This window comes from Equus caballus, chromosome 7, assembly GCF_041296265.1.
Source record: "Equus caballus isolate H_3958 breed thoroughbred chromosome 7, TB-T2T, whole genome shotgun sequence".
Taxonomy (NCBI): Eukaryota; Metazoa; Chordata; class Mammalia; order Perissodactyla; family Equidae; genus Equus; species Equus caballus.
In genome coordinates this window covers 90,560,622-90,583,908 of record NC_091690.1, presented here as the reverse complement: position 1 = coordinate 90,583,908, position 23,287 = coordinate 90,560,622, and the positions used below count along the sequence as shown (strand labels likewise).

General features: G+C 45.7%; 2 protein-coding genes across 10 annotated transcripts in view; both read right to left on the bottom strand.

The window, feature by feature from the left end:
- The window catches only part of PRMT3 (protein arginine methyltransferase 3), a 135,546-nt gene extending 130,663 nt beyond the window's left edge, over positions 1-4,883 (bottom strand). For 5 of the 6 annotated variants that reach the window (XR_011440282.1, XR_011440283.1, XR_011440284.1 and 2 more), the window contains exons 1-5: positions 4,631-4,883; positions 4,308-4,449; positions 2,658-2,740; positions 954-1,003; positions 224-326 (exon numbers count right to left, since the gene is read on the bottom strand). Coding sequence is in view for 2 of the 6 variants with exons in the window: in XM_014741502.3 (XP_014596988.2) it covers positions 224-326; positions 954-1,003; positions 2,658-2,740; positions 4,308-4,449; positions 4,631-4,658 (406 nt within the window). In the remaining 4 variants the exon portion in view is untranslated. 6 annotated transcript variants of the gene reach the window in all.
- A 2,518-nt stretch (positions 4,884-7,401) lies between these two features.
- On the bottom strand, positions 7,402-22,912 carry HTATIP2 (HIV-1 Tat interactive protein 2). 4 transcript variants are annotated; one of them, XM_070274956.1, is made up of 6 exons: positions 22,784-22,912; positions 21,698-21,893; positions 19,867-19,974; positions 11,994-12,131; positions 9,325-9,386; positions 7,402-8,354 (listed from the first exon to the last, which is right to left on the bottom strand). In XM_070274956.1, exons 2-6 carry the CDS (start codon positions 21,890-21,892, stop codon positions 8,129-8,131), a joined length of 729 nt encoding a protein of 242 aa, XP_070131057.1. In that variant the 5' UTR covers position 21,893; positions 22,784-22,912; the 3' UTR covers positions 7,402-8,128. The 4 variants fall into 4 exon arrangements, with proteins under 4 accessions (XP_070131057.1, XP_023501938.1, XP_023501940.1 ...); XM_023646170.2 differs by having other exon boundaries at positions 22,436-22,878; XM_023646172.2 differs by lacking the exon at positions 22,784-22,912 and adding an exon at positions 22,240-22,545.
- Between the last annotated feature and the right edge of the window lie 375 nt (positions 22,913-23,287).

Here is a 23,287-nt window from a genome sequence, read left to right as displayed (position 1 = left end):
GAATGTCTTGTACACAATGTTTAAAGGAGCTCCTATTCCCAAATTCCTCCTTCGTGACTTACTGTGACTGGCAGTTCTTAAGTGACTTGACTTTCCTATTGCAACCAACTACCTGATGAGATCTTTAGAGAATTAACAAAATAAATGTTCCTAGAACATCTAACCACTATTTTGCCATAATAAATGACGCTACATTACAGTAGATACAGTAAGCTCATCTTACCAAATTGAAGTAAAAGGTCATCTTCCAACACTGGCTTCAAATACTCTTCTTTCTCCCAAGGCACTGGGTTGTATATGGAATTCATATACTCAACTGTAGGATTCTGGATATAAAATTAATTGCATGTTTTTTCATTGCATATAATCGCAAAATCTTCCCAGCAAAAGCTAGGAAAATTAAACAGATGAAATCATGTATATATTACACAAAATCACGTCTAGATTATGCAAAATCTTTATTTAAGGAGTCTAGGTTCACCTGTCATTGCATTAACTTGATTGGACAAGTGCTTTAATTAATGGTTTCAATGCACAGTTTTATATTGTTTGGCTTTGGGGGAAAGGAAATATAAACATCATTTGAATAGAATAGAAAAAAGAACAAAAAGAACACCCAAGGTACTTAAAAAAATCACACTAGAAATTACTTCTGATTTTACAGAAATACTATCAGTATTTCCCTTTATCTGGCACTGAATTACATTTTCACATAACATTGATTGTTCTCTTAGACTCAATTAAAAACAACACTTAAGTATTGTGTCCATTCACTTGGCGCCGTATGTTGTGCTAGCTCCTAACATCCGTGATTCCCACAATACGATGAGCGCCAAATTTATAAGTTCCTTCTATAGCAGCTCCTCGTGCTCTTTTAAAAATCAGCACATTGATAGTCACTGCGGTATTTCTTTAGTTTTGAAACAAAATTATAAATTAAGCTACCAACTTACCTTAAGTCTAATAAAATTTATTAGTTTAATGTAGCCATAAAATTCAAGTCCTAAAGAGGAAAAAAAAAGATAGTTTACCTATTTTAACATAAGTTTTGCTTAATTGGCCTGCTCTATAAATGCTTCTCTGGTTAAACAATAAAATATTTCTGCCCTATACCTACCACTTATAATAATATTTTGAATTTATTATTAAGAATGACAAATAGTAACTTTGATACTTCTGAATATTTTAATTTAAAAACAGCCAGAGATGACAGATTTTTAAATGCTTTTCTTGCCTTTCTGAAAAACGAGAAATTAATTTTTAGAATTCTTCTCCTCATCTGTCAGAGCAATACAAATCAGGAAAATCAGGTCTTGGATTTTACCAAGTATGTGGCAGTTGATTTTAGAACTGAAAGTTTCTAAATCCCCAATTTTTATGGTGCCTACCAAATTATAATTTCGCCAAGACATGGAGTATACAAAACATACTAGCTTTTCATTAAGTTAAATGGTGCAAATTAAAAAATAATGAGGCTTGTTATCTGGTCCTCATCTTTCCAGAAATGAAGCAGCAAGGGAAACAACGGCATATCTAACCACCTGGTTATTATCTGTCGCGAGAAATGTTATTATGAGGAACAGAGCAGCACACACAAAATGTTTTATATGCACAATAGCGTAGAAAAACCCCTATTTGGTAAGTGAAAAAATACAAAATTATATTTAAAGTATGATTCCAATTCAGTTTAAAAATGCACATTAGAGGGGCTGGCCCCGTGGCTCAGTGGTTAAGTTCGCGCGCTCCGCTGCAGGCGGCCCAGTGTTTCGTTGGTTCGAATCCTGGGCGCGGACATGGCACTGCTCATCAAACCACGCTGAGGCAGCGTCCCACATACCACAACTAGAAGGGCCCACAATGAAGAATATACAACTATGTACTGGGGGGCTTTGGGGAGAAAAAGGAAAAAAAATCTTTAAAAATGCACATTAGAAACATGAAAAAAAACAATGAGACTAAGTTATTCATGTCTTATTCATGATCTATAAACATTATATTACATGTTTACCTAATGTCTTTTCTAGTTGTTAGTAAATACATGGAGCAAAAAACCAATTCTGTATTTAGTTAATTTGAGTGGAATAGTGCAGCTCTTCTTTATTCATTTAAAGAAGTGGAAGGCTTTAATTGTAAGGTAAGTATGTCTAAACGCAAGATTCAAAAGAATCATCTAAATATTCTGCTTACCACCTTAACTTCATCACTCCGTTCTACATACTCTCTTACCAAACTCCTTATCAAACTCAACCTTCTATGACTTGAAGTTCATGTTATGCTTTGCCTGATGAGTTGACTTTTTTCATAATGACCCACCTCCTTTTCCAAAGTCCACCTCTATCCTTGCTCTAATTCTAATCTACTTTCTTGATCTCTTTAATTCTAATATGATAAAAATACAATCACATGCCAAGGGTTTTTTTTCCCCCTTTTAAGTTGTGAAGCCTATATAAGCTTTAATACAGTAAACCTTATCTAGAAGAATATAATTAATCTCTCCTTAAAGGCCACTTGTCCAAAAAACTCCATTGTCTTAAGACACATTGTTGCTATATGTTTCATTATATTGGACTTGTATAGAAAAGGAAAGGTCTGGAAAAATATAAAGTTTAAACTTAAATTTCACAACTAAAATTTTCTTTGCTCTAAAAAATACTCACCATGTTTATGGACCATGTTATCAATATTAAATTGATGCTCAGACTTACAGTGTGAAAATGTTTCTTCAGCAGATGTAAACAACCTGAAAAATCAAGAAACAGCTTCATGGAATAGTCCCCCAAGAAGTCTAAATACTGATGTCATGTTAAACATACACTTCCCCTCCTACTCTGCTGCCTTCTAGTTTTATCTCCAATTAAGAAAAAAACAAACATGCCTGTAAATAAGAGGAACCCAGAACTTCTCAAGGGAATTGATATCTCTGAGTTCCATTTACAACTAAAACTAACTACCCTTTAAATGCTGAAGTTAACTTATTTGCCAAATGATAGCAAGGAATTTATCAAAAGGCTTTTAAGAAAGAGAACTCCTTTTGGTACATTCTGTTTCCCTCAAGACATGAAAATTCCCTACACAAAATTTTTCTGTCCTCTAAGGATCAACACTGCTTTCAAAGGCTCTGAACTGGCACAGCTCAAACTGCTTTTAGAAATAAAGCATCAAACGTAATTTTACAGCTGGCATATTCCCAAAGTGCCATATTTCAAAAGTGATCTTGCAGTGTTCCCAAAGTTTCTGCATTACAGACATTGTGAGGACCAAGCCTCTTTATTATGTGACCTGCAAAGCTGAGGGACATATAAGATAGCAATACCCAGCAGAGAAGCCGCACCCCTCTTCTATATGCCTGGCACATACACGCAGTTAGCTTTCAACAAATGTTTACCCAGACAGGTTATTTTTGCAGTATTTATGCAGCCTGTCATAAAGAAGTATGCCCCTGACACTCAATAAATATTATTTTATGACTAGAGTACATGCAGATGCTCTACATCTAACCAGAGGAGGCTACGCGTGAGAGCAACGCCCAATCAAGAGGAGCTGACACACCACCAGTCAGCACCAGGCCTAGATTCATGGGAAACTGGAAAAAGTTTCGTAAAGCAACACTGGTCAATGCTAAGCAGGCCTCTTTCATGCCCACGAGCCCAGGACAGCGGCCAACGAACGTCAAGGCTTGTTGAGATGAAGAGGCAGAATTTTAAGTGGAAAGAACACGGATTTGGATATTAAGACAAACATGGAACAAGGTCTGTGACCTGAACAAGCTATTGATATCGCAGTCGCTTTTTCCCTAAGCTTATCAATTCCTTCCCTTCAACAGGTGGGGAGCCCCTAGCTAGGAAAGTGATCCTTTAAACGGCTCACAAGGAAACCTTACACCTGAGAAGCCCTCTGCTTGTCAGAGTCACGGAATGCTAAAGCTGGAGGGGTCCCGGGGGATTACCCAGTTTAGGGACTCCCAAACTCGTGACTCACTGCAATCACCTCTGAGAGCGGGAGCATCTTTACAAAGAGAATATTCCTGGACGCCATCCCTGATTTGTAAGGACTGAGGGGCAGAGCTTAGCATCTGTGTTTTTAAGTGTCTCAGGTGACAAAGGTGCACAACCAGGAGTGGTCCAAAGCCCTCTCATTTTACACGAGGGGAGACTGAGGCCCGCGGAAGAGAGGTGGCATCGCCGGGCGTCAGCGCACGGCCCCTCCCCCGGTGACCGGGGCTCCTCCCTCCGAGCGCGGGGCCCGGGCTTCGGGGACAGCCGCTCGGGCGACTCCTGAGCGCGCGGCGCTGCGGCGGGCTAACGAACCTGTCACAGAACAGGCAGGGGGTCTGCTGCTTGTCGTGGGGGAGGCCAGCCTCGTCCCCGTCCTCGTCCTCCCAGGCGGCCTCGTCGCCGCTGTCGGACAGCGCGGGCAGGTCCTCGTCCTCCTCCTCGGCACCCCGGCCGCCTAGCACATGCACACGGTCAGCGAGGCCTCGACCCGGGAGCCCACCCGCCGCCGCCCTCCCGCGGGGCCCACCGCCCGGCTCCGCGTCCCGGGGGCGCAGGAGGAGGGCGGCCTGTCCGCGGCCCCCCGGCGGCGCGAGCCGGGGCTGGGCCAGCCGTGCTGCAGGGTCTGGGGTACCCACCGCGAGCACCCGACGCCAGCGAGCACATGGCCGTGCTGCCCGGGAGCCGGTGCGCCTGGGGGCGGGGACCGTGCCGGGCAGCGCGCGCGCGCAGCCGCCGCCGGGCTCTCTGGGCCGCGAGGACGAGCGCAGCCGGGAGCGCGCGGCAGGGCGGGGCGTGAGGAAGGTCTCGGACGCCGGGAACGCGAGAGCGCGCCCGCCGGCGCCTGAGAGCTTCCGGCCTCGAGGCCGCGGCGTTGGTCACGTGAGCTAGATGGGCGGGGCGAGGGCCCGGGCTCCGCCTCCTCCTGCCGCAGGGTTGGCGCAGTGCGCGCCGGGTAAGCGCTGCAGGGGGGCTGAGCGTCGCGGGCTTGGGCGTGACTTCCGTCTCCTCGGGCCGCGGGGGTGTTGGCGGGATGCCCTGGGCGCCGCCCTGACCTCGGAGGCGGAGACGCCGCAGCGCTTTCGCTGTCGGGGTCGCGCCCTCAGTGCGTCCGGTACTCGAGGGATGAGGGGTTACTAGAGGGACGACCACCCGCGGCGCCCCCTGGTGGCGGAGGAGGCCGAGCGGAACTCGGGTCGCTCGCTCCGTGGTGCCCGCGGGTGCAGCGCGCGAGGGGACCGCAGGAGCCCGTGGGGGCTTGTGGAGACCACCTAGGGCCAGAGCCCCGCGGGCTGTCGCGGGACTTCAGTCTTTTAAAGTAGACGGCTGGGTGAGAGCTTGCACTCTGCAGCCCCTACTCGGTTAGAATCCTGCTTCTGTCACTTTACAACTGTGATCTCGAGCAGCCGCCCGACCGCGCCCCGCCTCCGTCTCCTCGCTACAAACGGGGAGAATGCTGCACCAGGGATAAAATGAGTTAATACGTGCAGAGTGCTTAGACACGTGCTCATTTTACTTACCCTAAACAGCGGGAAGCCGGTGACCTGTTTGATTAAGCAAGGGAGTGATGCGGTCACGTGTTTGGTTTTTTTTCACTAATGTGTTTAGAGAGGAACATCCTGGCTGTTGTGTGGGAAGGAGACAAACATTCCCATGCCTCATGCCTTTTTCCCTTCCTCACATGTATTCAACCATCGCATTGTTAGGTGGGAGTGGCGGCAGCTCTCGTCCCAGAAGCTAGTACTGCGCGCCTGGCACGTTTATCCGATGGCATTGACGGCCGGCCGACTAGGCTCTGCATAACCCCGCCTGACATGCATCTCAACTCAACCCTTCACCTTGGGCGCCCCCTCCAACCTTCTGTTAGTGCTAATCACCTTCCACCTCAAGGCCTTTGCTGACAATGCGCTGCAAATGGAAAGGCTTTCTTCCCTGGGACCATCTCCCACGTAGGGTCCACTGCCATTCCAGCAGCCCCCATTAGTTTCTGTCTTAGCGCCTACCATTCGCTTACTTGTTTTCTCTACTTTAGGTCTGCCCCACAGCACTGCGCCGTAGCTCATAGTAGGTATTCAGTAAATTTGCTGAGTGAGAATGATGCCTTGTATTATTGCAACACTCTGTGAATGTCATCTTCTCCCTTAACTATAAACCTTAGAGGACAGGACCCATCGGGTATTGGTGTTGAAGCGCCCCTACATTCTAGGACACTGTCAGAATGTCTGCTGGCCCGGGATGCTGGCCTTGGGAGGAGCTGCTCTTCTCTCTACTCCAAAGATGAACACAGACCCCGTCATCCCACTTCACTACTGAGACCAGAGTAGGATGTTGAATAAGACCTGCCTGAAGGTTTGTGGGTAAGGAAATAATAGAGAGAATAACTTAAAACTGTCTATTGGGTTTAGCTGCTTTCAGAACCCACAGAACTCACTTCTTGGAGCCCGTGCTTGTTACCACTGAAACAGACCGAGGCTCTTCAGAGTCTAGCCCCAAGGGAACCCCACCTGGCAGAAGGAAGATGCTCCGTTTCCTTTCTAAAGCCCACATTCCAAGATCCCACCCTGCCCTAGAAATGCCTCTTTCCTGGGTGACTGACACTGGGAATGTCCACTCCCTTCTAAGGACATATACCCCCTATTAAGGGGGATGGCCTTTATCCTGCAGTGTCCACGGAAGCCTGAAATGTACCTGGCACACTGTAGACCCTGTAAAAATTGACTGAATCACTCAAATCACTGTTTCCCCCAAGCCCACAAGTTAAAACAACTTTCACCACCATCGTTTGTTCTGTGATGGATATCCTGTGCTCCTCTCACCTTTGACCCTTCCTTCTGCATCTACCTTTCCTTTCCATAGTTTTTAAAGGGCAGAAACTTGAACTGCACTTTTAAGGGCTATGTGAATATTTTGTGGTTAATCCTGACAAGGAGAAATGGAGAAACCCAAGTATTTCAATTTTATTCATCCACAGCATGTACTGGATGCAGGTACAATTAGTGGAACTCCCTGCTCATATACAGATAGAGGATGCTCTCACAGAAGGCTTACAAGTATGAGATCAGGCTGACCTGGGTTAGAATCCTGGCTCTGCCATTTCCTAGCTTCAGGTCTTCAGCTTTGGGCCCTTGGGCAAGGCACTTAACCACAGTAAGCCTTAGTTTCCCCATCTGAGATATGGGAATGATAGTATCACCTTATAAGGACTGTTCGGAGGGTTAAAGGACAGATAGCATACATAAAGGCTGGCACTTGGCAAGCACTTGATAAAGATTAGCTGCTGTCCTCTCATTGGCCAAAATGCTGCATATTATCACTGATACTTGGGCATTTTCTAACAATCTAAGAGGTACCCAGGACTTGTCCATTTACTTTTATTCTCCGACTTAGTTCTCCCATGAATGACATAAGCTCAGTTATATAATAACCTTTATTATATATTCTAAAGAAGTAGTAAGGCACAATGTTCACTTACACAATCCCACGTAGTCAGCACTGGGTAACTCAAAGACACGAATGTCAGCAGTTTGAGAAAAGAACTCATCTGCATGATATATAAGGTTTGCAGCACTGCTGCTGTGACTGCAGACAAGCATTTCAAAGCTAGCCTCCCCACCCAGGGCATCAGAACCACCACCAGCAGCCTAAACAAAACAAAACCACAGATTTCTGTGCCTGCACCCCAAAAATTCTGATTAAGAACATTCAAGGTAGGGCCTATGAATCTCTATATTTTTTTTTTCTTTGCTGAGGAAGATTCACCCTGAGCTAAGATCCATGCCAGTCTTCCTCGATTTTGTTTAGTATGTGGGTCCCCAGCATCACTTGACCGCCAACAGAGTGGTGTAGGCCCGTGCCCAGGAACCGAAGCCGGGCCACTGAAGCAGAGCGTGATGAACTGAACCACTGGGCCACGGGGACTGGCCCTGCATCTCTATAATTTTAAAAGCCCCCTAGGTGATGTGTATATATACGTACAACCAAGCTCTGAACTGCTGATGCAGAGCACAACCATTCTTCGATTGGATCTGGGAGGCTGAGAACCACAGTTAAAGCATGCTGACTTTTTTCAGACCCGGAAATTACCAGTTAGGTGGTGGGTGTTGAGGTTTACAGTGAAAAGCATTTCTCCAGTGTGATCACGGCTTGAGAGAGCCATCAGCTTTGCCCAGGTCGTGGATGGCCTTGTTATCCAGCAGCTCGGTCGTCCCGTCGCCCAGTCTCACCGCGTTGTTCAGCATCGCTCTAACCACAGTCACCACCGGCACAGAGTGCCCGCCGGCCCAAGACTCTGGTAAGGAGCCGAAGAATTTCCTAACCAACCATTCACCTGGGCGAGATTCTTGCCTATCACACAGTAGAACTCTAAAGAGGAAAAAAGCCGAGGATGAAATGATAAATTGCATTCACACCACAGAGGGTGTTATGAACTGAACTGTTTGCCCCCAGAATTCATGTTGAAGCCCTAACCCACAATGAGATTGTATTTGAAGACAGTGCCTTTAGGGAGGTAATCAAGTTTAAATTAGGTCATAAGGATGCGACCCTAATCCAGTAAGACTGGTATCTTTACAGAAGAGGAGATATCAGATCTCTCTCTCTCCACGTGCACACAGAAGAAAGACCTTGTGAGCACAGAGTGAGAAGGTGGCCATCTGCAAGCCAGGAAGAGAGGTCTCAACAGACAGCAGCCCTGATGGCACCTTGATCTTGGACTTCTGGCTTCCAGAAATGTGCAAAGACAAATTTATGTTGTTTAAGCCACCCGGTCTGTGGTATTATTCTATTATGGCAGCTTGAGCAGACTACTACAGAGGCAAAAGGTTTGTTTTGTTTTGTTTTTGGAGGAAGATTAGCCCTGAGCTAACACCTACTGCCAGTCCTCCCCTTTTTTTGCTGAGGAAGACTGGCCCTGAGCTAACATCCGTGCCCATCTTCCTCTACTTTATATGTGGGATGCCTGCCACAACATGGCTTGACAAGTGGTGCCATGTCCGCACCCAAGATCTGAACTGGCGAACCCCGGGGCCACGGAAGTGGAACATGCGAACTTAACTGCTGTGCCACCAGGCTAGCCCCCAGAGGCAAAAGGTTCTATTTAAAAAAAGAAGGCAGCCAATACTACCCAGTAAGTTCCAGACTATTCTGAACCTGGTCCCACCACTGTCTACCCCTTCCTTTAAAGCCAAAAGGTGGGGTCCTTCAGAAAAGCAATCCACCTTCAGCCAACTTCTGTCATATCTTAGATATCTTAGCTGTCAGCCTCTTTGAATGAAAAACTAGCTTCTAGGGCATAATGGGCAGTGGTGTACTCTTACGCAGTATGAATACTTACCCAGGCCTAAATATGGAGTAACGATCAAATTTTAATTCTTCGACCCTGGCTTCCACTTCTCCCTGTTAACAAAAACCATATTTTCAGTATTTAACCAAGACCAAGTTACTGTAACGCTTGAGAGAATAATTTGGGGTCTTGAAGATAATCTGCTTCTGCAGGTCCCAGAGTCTGAGAAGTTAAGGAAGAGATCATTCAATCCTGATATGCAGCAAGGAGTTAAAAAAAGTGTACAGAACGAGGAAATGGTGGCACAGTCAGTCCAGCCTCTCAACTGACTGATATTGTTTCCCTCAACTGAGGAGTATTAGTGTCCGAAAAGATTCTTTTGAAACTGATGTCAAAGAGTGTACTGCCTATATTCTCAACTGACTGATATTAAAACAGATCCAGAGAGGGGCTGGCCCCGTGGCCAAGTGGTTAAGTTTGCACGCTCCGCTGCAGGCGGCCCAGTGTTTCGTTGGTTCGAATCCTGGGCGTGGACATGGCACTGTTCATCGAACCACGCTGGGGCGGTGTCCCACATGCCACAACTAGAGGGACCCACAACAAAGAATATGCAACTATGTACCAGGGGGCTTTGGGGAGAAAAAGGAAAAAAAATAAAATCTTTAAAAAAAAAAAAAACAGATCCAGAGAGAGTAAATGACAATGTCAGGAATGCAACCATGAAATAACCTCCTGTTAGTCCAGACTTAATGTTGCAGGCTGGCAGACATCAACCTTTTTTGGTTTCCAAGTAGTTCTGGGGTCAGAAGACCCACAGACCCTCCAATACTACTCACTTCCTAAAATGCTACCAAATTTCAAGAGACAGATTATATTAGATGATGCTCTAAATTAAATTTGCTAAACAAACCATGAATTTTCATGCCAGGAATCTCTATAAACAGAAATACCACAGGAGCTCAGGCCCCAGGTACCTCCGAAGGCCCTGTGAATTAAGCACCATGCTCCCTTCCTCCTTCTTGACTTGTTCACACCATTCATTTGACACTTAACCTGTCACATTGTGTAATCTTAGGTAGCTCTTTTAAAAACATTTTTAATTAGTGTTTTTCAGTATATTCACAGAGTTGTGCCACCTTCACTACCATCTAAGTTTAGAATATTTCATGACCCCAAAAAGAAACCCCATACCAATGAGGACTCACTCCCATCCCCTCCCCATAAGCCTGAGCCAACCACTAATCTTTCTGTCTCTATGGATTTGCCTATTCTGGACATTTCATGGAAATGGGATCATACAATCGTGGCCTTTTGTGACTGGCCTCTCTCATTTAGCATAATGTTTCCGAGGTTCACCCGTGCTGTAGCATGTGTCATTCCTTTTTATAGTTGAGTAATATTCTTTGTGTGCATATACCACATTTTATTCATCCATTCATCAGTTGATGGATATGTGGGTTGTTTCCACTCTTTGGCTATTACAAATAATGCTTCTGTGAACATTCACATACAAGTTTTTATGTGGACACGATTCTTTGTTAGCTTTTTGCAAAGATACGTTTTGTCTCTATTATCAGTGTGCAATAAAGAGCTGATGCAGCAGGCCGAGACTACTGTGCTGAGAAAGGCTTGCTTGGCTTCCGTCTGGGAACGTGGATTTCAGGAGTGTTCCTGTCATCACCCAACTGAAAAGGGCAGTTTACTGTGTCTGAACTATTTGTACAAACAATGTGCTTTATGCTGAACACTGCTTCTTTCTGGAAGTCTCTAATTTTTTCTAGGCTGAGGGTGCCTACGTGTCTGACCCCCATAAAAAGCCTGGACTCCAGGGCTCAGGCACATTTCTCTAGCAAACGATACTCATGCTGGAGAAATGCCGCACTTGCAACTCCCCTGGAAGAGGACTCTGGGAAGCCTGCACCTAGTTTCCTGCGGACTTCACCGCAAGCACTTCTTCCCTTTACTCACTTTGCTTCATATGCGTTCACTGTAATAAATCAGAGCTGTGAGTCTGACCACATGCTGAGTCCTGTGAGACCTTCTAGCAAATTACCTACTTAGGGAAGGCCTTGGGATCCCCCCAGACAAACAGATTATAAATTCCTTGAGGGTAAGAACCATACCCAACAGTAAAATATCATCTACTCTGGAACAGTTTAACAATCACTGCCTCAAAGTCTCTTCTAATGTTAGGATTCCAGGCTGACACTCAAGACCAGAGCTGCCACATCTCATTTCATGATTACCAGATAATCAACAGAAGGGGAAGACATTGGAAATTATCTTTCAAATCACTCCTTTTTACTAAATATAAACCTGCAAAAGACAGTCCCTGTAGCGATTAAAAAATGTGTAACATAATGCATTTTTTGTATTATTTAGCATTTTATATGACTTAGTCTTGCCAATTAGCCAGGGTTCTCCATAGTATACAAAAAATAGAAATGTGCACAGGGGCCAGCCCGGTGGTGTACTGGTTAAGTTTGCACACTCTGCTTGAGCAGCCCAGGGTTTGCAGGTTTGGATCCTGGGCACGGACCTATGTACTGCTCATCAAGCCACGCTGAGATGGCATCCCACATACAAAATAGAGGAAGATTGGCATACATGTTAGCTCAGTGACAATCTTCCTCAAGCAAAAAGAGGAAGATTGGCAACAGATGTTAGCTCACGCCAATCTTCCTCACCAAAAAAAAAAAGAAAAAGAAATGTCCACAAACCTTAACTTGCAGGTATAAAAAATTGCTCGACTTATCAGCTCCTTTGGAGGATAGCAAGTTGAAATGTTTGCAGCCTCCAGCTTTGGCCAGCTCTGCAGACTTCAGGACATAATCTCGATCGACACGAACAAATCCCTCCTGAGGGGGAAAGGATGGGAGTTAGTTCCAAAAAGCCATGAGTTCATCTTAAAGATTACCACTCAGCTTGGGTGGCAGGCCAGGAGGCCTGGGGCTAGAGGGGGGATCCAAATAAAACGCATCCAAGCAAGACATGAACGTCAGGCACAGACCCTGGGAAAGGCTCCAAGTATGAGCCTCCGGACAGACGTACCAGCTCTAGCAGCAAGGCCAGACGCAGCGAGAAAACAAGAACAATGACACTGAAACACAGACACCAAACAAATCTGCAAGGAGCACTAAGAACAGTAAGATAGACTGAGAAACTGCTTTTAATGACAAATTTCTTTGTCTTTTAATAACTTTACAACCCTCTCTCTGTTTTCTCTTTTTTTCTGTATCAATTTCTAACATGGTGGGGTCCCAAAGCAAGGCTGAGAACACCATCCGGGCACTATGAGAACAAAGTCTATTTAATGTCCAAATTTTGTGTATGTTTTACAACATACTTTACATATTAGTAGAGTGCATCCTCGAATTTATTTACTGACAGGTGTATAATCAAGAATGTGTGGAGAGCCCTGGTCTAGACTCACTCCTGTGAGGGTAGTGATTGGGTCCTTCTTCTTAATTCACATCTCAGCATCAGCACATGGTAGGTGCTCCAAAAATATATGAATGAATGAATAAAAGTCCAAGGAAAGCAGAGAAAGACAAATCCAATTAGAAAAAAAAAAGAACTGGGGCCGGCCCCGTGGCCAAGCAGTTAAGTTTGCACGCTCCGCTGCGGCGGCCCAGGGTTTCGCTGGTTCGGGTCCTGGGCGCAGACATGGCACCACTCCTCAGGCCATGTTGAGGTGGCGTCCCACATGCCACAACTAGAAGAACCTGCAACTAAGATATACAACTATGTACAGGGGGGATTGGGGAGATAAAGCAGGAAAAAAAAAAAAAAGATTGGCCACAGTTGTTAGCTCAGGTACCAATCTTTAAAAAAGAAAAAAGAAAAAAAAAGAACTAAGTGGCAATAAGAGGAAGAGGGGAGAGGGTGGTACAAACAATAGAACAGACTCATTTCCAGGGCTAACCTGAAGGACATGGGCCTGCACCCCGAAAAGGGAAGTCCATGTAGTAACAGCTTCTTGGGACCACCACAAATTCCAGCATCCTCAAACTCAAGACACTTGAAGAGAAGTCTGAAGTCTACTGGAGCTGAACTTCATAGGTACCCACAATTATATAATGAAGTTTATATAACGAGGATTGCAAATCTAAAGACTGGATTACTGCCCCAGTGAATTTTTTTTCAATTAAAACTTTGCCTTATGGTAGTTATTAATCCTAAATGTCTTATTTTGTATGGAGATGTGTGTCTTTGAGCACCTAGGAAACGGCACGTCCAACCCTCTCATTAAGGAGTTGTGAAAACAAGGTCCAGTGGTCTGGTAAACTGCCAGCTGATAAGTGAGAGAGGAGAATGCAAGTTCTTGACTCTCCAGGCGGTGCTCTCTGCTGCACCCACGTTCCTTCTTATCTCACACTATCTCTAGATAATGACAATGACTAATTCATAACTGTGGTAGACACAACAGGGCCCCTCACACCTGTGAACATGTCTGGTTACACAGCAAAGGGGCTGAAGGTTGCAATAATGTTGCCAATCAGCTGACCTTAAAAGAAGATTATTCTGTTATCCAGCTGGGCCCAATGGAATTACAGGAGTGCTTACAAGGGGAAAGGGAAGCAGGGAGGAGGCCAGAGTTATGCAATGTGAGGAGCTCTCGATCTCCCATTGCTGGCCTTACAGACGGAGGACGGGACCACAAACCAAGGCATGTGGTGGCCTCTAGGAGGTGCAAAAGGTAAAGAAATGGTTTCTCCCCTAGAGCCTCCAGGAGGGAACACAGCCCTGTCAGCATCTGGATTTTATCTCAGCAAAATCCATGTTGGACTTCTACAGAATTATAAGATGGTAAATTCAGGTTGTCTTAAGCCACTAAATCTGAGGCAATCTGTTACAGCAGGAATAGGAAACTAATACAGAATTCAATTTTAAAATGACAGGCCCAAGCAAACTTTTTAAACTCTGGATTGAAGTCGATCATAAAAGAAAAGTGAACATATTGTAAGCAGAGAGCTCGATAAATTTTTATAAACTGAACATCCTCTGCAACCAGCCCCCAGATTAAGACGCAGAACATTACCATTACCCCAAATGCCCCTCTGGTACTGCTTTCTCATCACTGCCAGTACATTTCTAACTACATCCACCGCCTGCAGGGCAGTGCTATTTGTCCACCTTACTTCAGGTGATATAAACTTACCTTTCTCCCCATGGATCATCACCACCCCTTCTGTGTTGTATACTGGGACATTCCATCCTAACGGCTGACTCACCGACCTGTCCTACGCACTGATTCAAATTCACGTTGTTGCTTTTTGAAATCAGTGGGAAGCAAACCAGTTTTACTACTCAGCACATCCTGAGAGAGGGATGCGATTCTCCTCAGAGCCGTTCTCCAGATTGAGATTTCACATGTGCTGCAAGTGTGCCAAGAGAAACAGTCCAAAACTACATAGAAAAATCCTAAAGCACTCACTCTCTGTCCCACGTCTGTTTCTTCCCCTCACTCTAATTCACCAGAACTCTGATTTGAATAAAAGGTTCATCATTCCCAATAAAACCACATAGGTGACTAGTGAAATAAATGGCTTTTCATCATCGTCGTTTTAGCATGATTTCTTGGAAGGATTATTATAGTTCTCTCTGTTAAAATGCTTTTTCTTTCATCAGCTTCTTTAAAAATAAGGGAAAGATTCAGCCAATCACAAGTCTGGAGACAGACGCTCTTTCCCACTTAATCCAGAGCCAGGAAAGGGATAATTTGATTAAACTGAGACCCTAATTTATTTGGCTTTAGTTCTGGATCAACCTCTCCTTAATAGAGTGCCGTCGTCTCCAATTGTTTGATGGAAATTAAAGTGACATAAATACCATGGGACTCTCTCAATCTGATTAGTCAGCTAAGGCGCATCAACCCCAGCCGGCCCGTCAGACGCTGGCGTCCCTCCTTTCACCCGCCTCGCCAACAACTGACAAGCGCGCCCTGGAGGACGAGCACCCACGCCGCCGCCGAGACCCCCACGCTCAGGCCATCAGCCCTGCTCAATGGGCCCTGCTGACAAGGTGCCCACACCTTTCTCCATTGCTGCTCTCTGCACAAAGCTAAATATTGTTTTATGAGCAATCAATGGCTGTTAATCCCAAACGATTTCACAAATCCCCTGAGCCCTCAAGCTGATTATAAATACGCATTTTTCCAAGCCCACAAATTTTGAATTTCACTTCTCCCACCCTGATGCGTGGCCTTTTAGCTGGTGAATGAAACTCGAAAGCAAAGGGGTCAACGGCTTTCAAGGACTTAGAAACCAAACTTCAATGTGGATCCTGGTGACTGACTCGGAGACAACAACACACACCGATTTTCTCTGGAGTGAGGAAGATTCCATTTATAGATAGAAGGGAGCTATCTTTAAAATCTTATTATTGATACCCTTTCTTGTTCTCTAACGGCTCAAATAGAAAAACAAACTAAAAGAAGGTATTGCGTATCCCAGAAAGACTATTTTCAGAAAAACCGTATTTAGTTTCCCTAACCATATGGCAGGAGAAAAGACGACTCTTCTGAGAGCATTAAGTCCACATGTTGTTGTGTCTTTATGATTCCATAGTCGGTGTGTCCTACGCAAAGCTAGGAATTAGAATTCCTTCTAGAAAAAGGAGTTGATTAAATAAGTTCCCACTATAAATTTCCCTTCCAGCACCTGCTCGAAAGAAGAAACACAACGTGATACGACTCAGCAGAGATGCTCACAGGCTCCACCAAAATCAAGGGAGACAAATCCTCCAATGATTCTTTAAGTCTCATTAAAAGCCAAAGCTACTAAGTAAGAGGAATTTCCTCTGATCTTCTTTACCAATGCCTGCAAACTGGGAACACTCTAGCTTGTTCTTAGAACAAATAATCCTACCAAGGTATTTCAGCACTGACAGCTATGACAAGCGAGCGTTCCGGAATCACTCAAGGTCGGGGGGTCCTTTTCCAAGAAGGGATGATCTATCATTCTGTAAAGGGTCCCACTTGGCCATATTTCTGCTTCAGATTCCTTCTCCTTCACTCTTTTCAACCCAACCCTATAAATTAGACTAGGAAACAGAGATGCTGACGAACAGCGAACAGTATAACCTGAGACCCATTTGTTTGTGTCCTGGATGGCATTTCTATATTTGACAGACAGTGTTGGGACCACGATCCTGGTTAGAGAAAGGGCTCTGGATAGAAAAATAACATCAAACAACGCTAAGGATTCCTGAGTCAATCCATGTTCTCATAAAATTTTTCCATTTGGGGCATTCTTTTCTCTGTGTTACGATAGTCAAAGAATTCTGCAGCCAAAGGGGCTTCAGGAGTCACCTCCCTCTCAGCACAGACAAGGAGGCAGAGGCCCAGAGGAGCTACCCAGCATACCCAGCCCAGGGTGCTATAGCTACTTGCTATCCAAACAGAGCCTATGATCTGGGTCCCCGGAGCCATCTAGGACCTCATCACTTCACAGCAAATAAAACAGTAGAGATTACAACAGGGGCCAGCAAACTTTCCCTGTAAGGATGATATAGCAAATATTTTCAGATTTGCAGGCCTCTGTTGCAATTACACAGCTCTGCCATCATAGAACAGCAGGAACTATAGATAATATCTATAAAGTAACGAGAATAGATATGTTCCAATAAAATGACAGATACTGAAATTTGAATTTCTTATATTTTCATGTGTCATGACATATTATGCCTCTTTTGACTTTTTTAACCATTTAAAAACATACAAACATTCTTAGCTCACAGGCTGTACAAATACAGGCTGCTGTACTTGGCCCACAGTCTGCAGTTTGCAAGCCCCTGAATTAGCAGAGTACATCATTACAATCAGACGCCACGAGACTCTAGCGATGCCTAATAAATGTTACAATGGCTGCATTCATCACATTAATGGCATCGTCCATTCAGCAGAATCCAAGAACCTGGACTGCTGGAGCCTATGCCCACTAGATGAGGAGACAAATGAAGAGGTGGAACCACATCACACCACCACAAACTCACTAACCAAGTCCTTCTCTTTACACAAATAAGGACAGATACACAAATAAGGACAAAGCACTATTCTCAGTGGCATCTGGGAGTTTTTGCTCGTCACTCAGGGCCAACGTAGATCTGGTTTTCAAAGGCCTTCACTAGCACACAAGTTACTCACTAAAGCAAGGTAAAGGCCATCCAGGATTACGGTACCTGGAGAACCAGCAGGCAAGGAGAACCAATACATCCCACTGCCTCCTGAAGCAGCGCCAACAAAAAAGGAGGGTTGGCCACTCAGAATCTCCCAAGGAGCCTAAGATCACTGCAGATACAGATGTAATCAGCTGAGATGAGGTCATACCGAGTAGACTGGCTCTTAATCCAATGTGACTAGTGTCCTAATAAAAAGGAGAAATTTGGACATAGCCACACACACACATACACACAGGAAAAACGCCTCGTGAAGGGACACAGGGAGAAGGCATCCATCGACAAGTCAAGGAGAGAAGGCTGGAGAAATCCTCCCCTCACAGCCCTCCGAAGGAGCCGATCCTGCCGACACCTTGATCTCAGACTTCCAGCCTCCAGAACTGAGAGGCAGTGAATTTCCACTGTTCAGGCCACCCTGGTTCTGTTACTTGTTATAACAGCCCCAGCAAACGAATACACTGAAGGTCATAGGGAAATAAGCTGGCTACTCAGATTTCAACACAGAAACCCTAAATTTCTTTTAGCTTCTCTACTGGCAACTCAAATTGCTAAAGCAAAATGTGGGGTGTTCCAGTTACAAAACAGCTACAGAATGACATGAGGCTTGCCACCAGCTTTACAGTATATGTCAGATGAACTCTTTTGCTACAGAGAGGGCTGCTGACCCAGAACACCAGGTGGGGTGAGCTTAGAAATCCACAACTCCCATCAAACAACTGTTATTACCCAGCCACTTGTGAACTGTCACCCCTTTTAAATTGCCTAAAGTTATCACTATCTGCAAACTTTATATTGCATCTAATCTAAATTTGTTTCAAAAAAAAAACTTTCTGGAGGAAATGTCACCTTACTTTCTGTCACCATCCTCTTAAACCATTTAAGCCCTAACTCATTTCTGAGGCTATATTTGGCTTACTAGTCTTTCTCTTGCTTACTCATTAATTACTTTTATCTTTTCAAACTGATTTTGGAGAACAAAAGGTACTGAGTAGCCTGAGGAGTGGGGAAACAACTCCATCTAAAACAATATCCTCCATAGGGAAGACACCCAATGCCTCTGATGAAACTTGCATTATACAATCTGAATGTCACAAAGCAATTTACTTTTCCCTGGAGCGCCCGGTAATGAGACTTGCCTTCTGTCATGAAAATCAACTGCTCTATGCCTAACGCAGGGTTTCTTATTTTGCTGAGTCACCACCAAAATCACGGTGGCACTTGAGACAGCACAACCTGCAGTGTACTAGCATAAAAGTGTTTCACTGCTTTTAGAAGGCACGCCGCTTGTCACTGGGCCTGGGACAGGAGAGACGGCACCTGCTGCTGAGCAGGAACTCAACCTCTTCTAGCAGAGAGAACGTGTCAATTCCTGGGAGGGTCACACTTCTCCATAATCCACCCCTCCCAGTACACAGCTCAAAACCCAGCTGTGTCCCAAAGTAGACATGGGAGACCTGCAGAAGATCTGGAAATACATCCCTACCGAAAACAGAAAGAGAATTATTCTTTGGACCACCAGGAGGCCCAGAGAAATACACCTGAGCCTCACTCCTTGACTGGCATAAACCAATAGTTCTTACCCATGTACTCTCCTACTGATTCTGATGCCTGGGCCTGTTTCTAAGCCTCCGGTAAACCCCCACAGCAGCATCGTGGTCCTGCATATTTAACAGACATGTTTAGCTCCAGCAAGTAAAATTCTGCCAGAGAGATAAACTATAGTCAAGGTATAAATTAAGTAAGATATATGAACACTTGCCCAGGGTCTATGAAGTACGCTATGACTTCTAACTATGTAGTAAACTATGATTTCTGGACAGGGGCCGACGCAATTTAACACCATTAAAAAGAATAGAAAATGTGTGTTAGAACAGTTCTGCGTCAGTTAAGGCTGAATCACCACTGGGGGTGAATCATTGCTGGAGGCTGAGTGATCACTGGAGGCTAGCCGAATCGTGCCTCGGTTCTGATGTTCGATCCCAGAAGTTTAAAGCTTGGGATGAAAACTGATTGAAACAAATCATTCAAGTGAGAGAGAACACTTCAAGTTTAAAACATTTATAAAGGAAAAAAAAAAAAGCTTACTGCTAACAGCATGAGGCAGTTACTTTTACTCAGACATAATGGTTTGCCTTAGAGGATGCAGTGACAGCAATATTTACAAGAGGCAAGGCCATGTATATTCAGGACTTATCAGCACACAGGCCTGAACTCAAGGATTACTTTGAAGGAAAGAGGAACTTAGTACTATTCAAAGTTCAGTATAGCAAAGGTGAGGGCAGCATACAGAATCTTAAATGATAGGAGTTTATTTCCATTTAAGCACTGCAAATGTAAAGAAAAAGAGTGAGCAAGAAAAAGAATCTTTGACATTACTGGCCGGCAAAAAGAAAAAAGGGGATATTTCTTTCTTACTGCTCCGGCTTTGCTTCTGGTGGTACCCAGGCAACAGAATCCAACATCATGACCTTCAAAGGCAGAGGCGTAGTCTTCCAACTTTTCAAAATCCACCACTTCTTGATTCTAGACAACAAGGACACAGCTGTATACAACTGATGTTATTAAAAAAAAAAAAAGGACAAAAATACCCCAGATTTAAAGAATAAGTTAGAAAACATTACTGAAGAATCTGCCCACTTAACACTAACTTTTGCAAGCTCGTTTTCTCCCACCAACAAAGCAATTAATCTGAATCAAAATTAACAATGCACTTGTATGTTCACAGTGCATATAACTGGACTAGGGGGTGATCCAGATCTCTAAAGTTGGCTTCAATGATCATTTTCATTGTGGAAAAATAAAAGACTTGTCTGTATCTTACGAGGCAGGGTACCAGTGAGGTATAATGTGGGGGCAGGGGATGGTGTTCAGAATCTCAAAGATCTAGGTTCCAGCCTTGGGCCTGCTACTAACTAGGAATGTAATTTTGGTCAAATTATTTATCATATGCTTCAGTTTTTTCAGCAGTAAAATGTGACTCATAATCTTTTCTTCAGTCCAATCCATGAACCACCTGCATTTGAATCAGCCAGCAGGTGTGGCCAGCAGCCAAAAGGCATATTCCTAGGTCTCAGAAGCACCCTTGGTAATTCTCATGCTCACTGAAATTTAAGAACCTCCCAAGTTTGTCATGAAACTTAAAAAGCAACGTTTGAGAAGTTCCTATCATCCAAGAGGTCCATAAAAAATGTTGCTTTCCTTCCCAACCATCAACTGTTTCAAAATAATTTTCCTGGCATCGTACACAATGCTGAAGAAAAACATGTCTGCATAAAGTTCATGACCAAAAGATGTGCCATCAAAACACAGACCTCGATTTCAGTTTCTAATTACCAGAAGTATCTGACAGGCCCCATGAGGCCAGATTGTGAAGACCACGTCTTACCTGCCTAAGTCTGAGCAAAGATGTCCATTTTAAACAGAACAGTCCTAATGGACCAAAGACATATGTAAAATGACCTGAACATGGACCTACAGGAGTCAAGAAGACTTATGTGTGACTATTTGTTATCTGGAATGTTCCACCTGTGAAACCTGTGGGACCAAGTTCTAGTTGTGGGTCTCAGGATTACACTAGTTTACTGCAGCTCACAAATAACTCAGTTTAAATGGGGAAAGGAACCTCCATGACACTCAGACTTCAAATACTTGGGGGATTGGCACCAGACTAAAATCTCGAGTGTTATTTGGTTAACCATAAAAGTGTAAGTGACAGTGAAGGGAATATTCCACTTACAGACACAAGCCTGCAGCCCTGGGGAGTCAGGCAGGCAAATTCCAGAAACTGAATAGCCCCACCTTTCACCGCCATAGACCTTGCCCCACTCTGCAGAGCATTTTCTGATTCACTGACACGTTAGTGTGGAGTGGACAGGTGGACAAAAGAAGCAAAGTGGTAGAGAAAAGTGCCCAAGTCATGAGACTGTCTCTAGCACCCAGCTTGAGTGATCCTGAAAACACTGCTCTCCTCTGCCTTCGCAGCCCCCGTACAGCCCAGGACGGCCTTCCAGCAGTCTAGACTGAGGGATGGGCTGCCCAACGCCACACAGTGCGGGGGAGGCCGGCCAGCACCTAGCATCCAGGACTCCAGCTTCCAGGAAGGGCTCTCAGAGACCCACTTGGCCACTTCCGATCCCCTCTCCCCGTCTCCACCACTGCCCGGGCAACGTCCACGCTTTAGGCACGAAATAAATTCTCCCCGCAGAACCGCTGCTGGCACATTTTTAGTCCCAGCTCAAATACCCACCACATTTTTATAAGCGTCCTCGTCGAAGGTGAGCTTCCTCCGGCCAATGAGTGTGACTTTGGAAAACAGGCTCTGTTCCAGGATTTCTTTTAAGAGTACTCTGCCGGTTTCCCCGCTGGCGCCCAGAATAAAGACAGATTTATTCTGCATCCTGAAGTCTTCCCGAAGCTTGGGCAGCGCCTCTGTCTCTGCCATCCTACAGATATAACATTGACAGGGGCTAGTCTTAGCATGGTTAAGGGATGGCCCGTGCTTACCCCTGGGAACAAGGTTTGTTTATTTGTTCTGGAGGAAGATACCATTATTCCCCGCAGCCTCCGCCCTGGGGAAAGTGCTGAGTCACCTGCGGAGGGGGGCGCCCTGGCCGCCCCCAGTCCCTGCCAACCCCCACCTCGGCAGGGGCCGGAACAGGAGACTGCGCCCGGTGAAACAAACTGCTGGCACCAAGGGCCTCGTTTCCCACCGTATCCCCGGTCCGACCCCTCCCTCCTCCGCCCATAGGGGTGCGGGGGCCCAGCTCGGTCCCCACGCGGAGGGGTTACCTGGAGCCAGACCCCGGCCCCGCGTCCTCAGGCCGCAGCAAGAGCAGGGCAGCCACCAGCGCCGCCACCGCCGCAGCCGCGCTCAGCGCCGCAGGCCCGGGCATCGGGCATATCCCCTCCCTGAGGCCCCTCGCCCCTTGCGCCGGGCCCCCTCCCGGGTCCGCCGCGGCTCGGAAACGGCCAGGCCCGCGCTCACCGCCCGGTCTTCCTGGGAACTTGGCGCCGCGGTCTCGCCCCGCCCAGAGGGGCGGCTCCGGGAGGGCGCGCGGCGGGCGCCCGGGGGCGGGCGAGGCGGCCCGCGAGCACGTGCGCAGCCCCGGCTGGAGAGGATGCACGGAGATGGGGGAAAGTCCGGGGCGCTCTCCCCGCGTTCTTACTCGCTACATGGGCTGAGCTCGTCCATATCCAAGACCTCAGCCCATGGACCTGACTTTCGCTGGTCCTTTTCTAAAACCTGTAATGTCGATCTTCATCTCGAATTTACCACGTCAAAAACTTAACCCTTCCCATTCCACCGTCCCAAATGGGAATAAAACGAACCTACTCTTTCCGTCTTTTGAGTGTCACTGTCCCTATACATTCGCACACGCCTCACCCCTCCTTTCTCAAGCCAGAAATTTGGGCTGTCACCTTTGACTCGTTTCTCTTGGGCTTTCCACGTTACAGATTAATCAAGTCCTGTCATCCCAGCTGCCTTTCAAATATTCCTCTTGTGTAAGTCATGCTCTCACCATTCCCCACCAGTATAACTGGTTCCCCTGCCCAGGTCCTAGATGGTTGAGCCAGGGTGACTTTCCACACCTGATCCGTGGTTCACTGTTGGCAGCCCAGAGGGACAGTTTAGGACATAACTGTCTACACTGGGCCTGTGCTGGATCTTGGAATTCCTGGACAAGAGTAAGAATCACAAGCAGGGATCAGAACAACCGAGATAAAGTGTGTTACGAACATTGGTCATTTTTGGCTGCCCAGCATTCAAACACTAGTCTTATTTTAGGGAATTCCAAAATAAGTAGGAAACAGGGACCCACCTCCCTCCCTAGAAGCC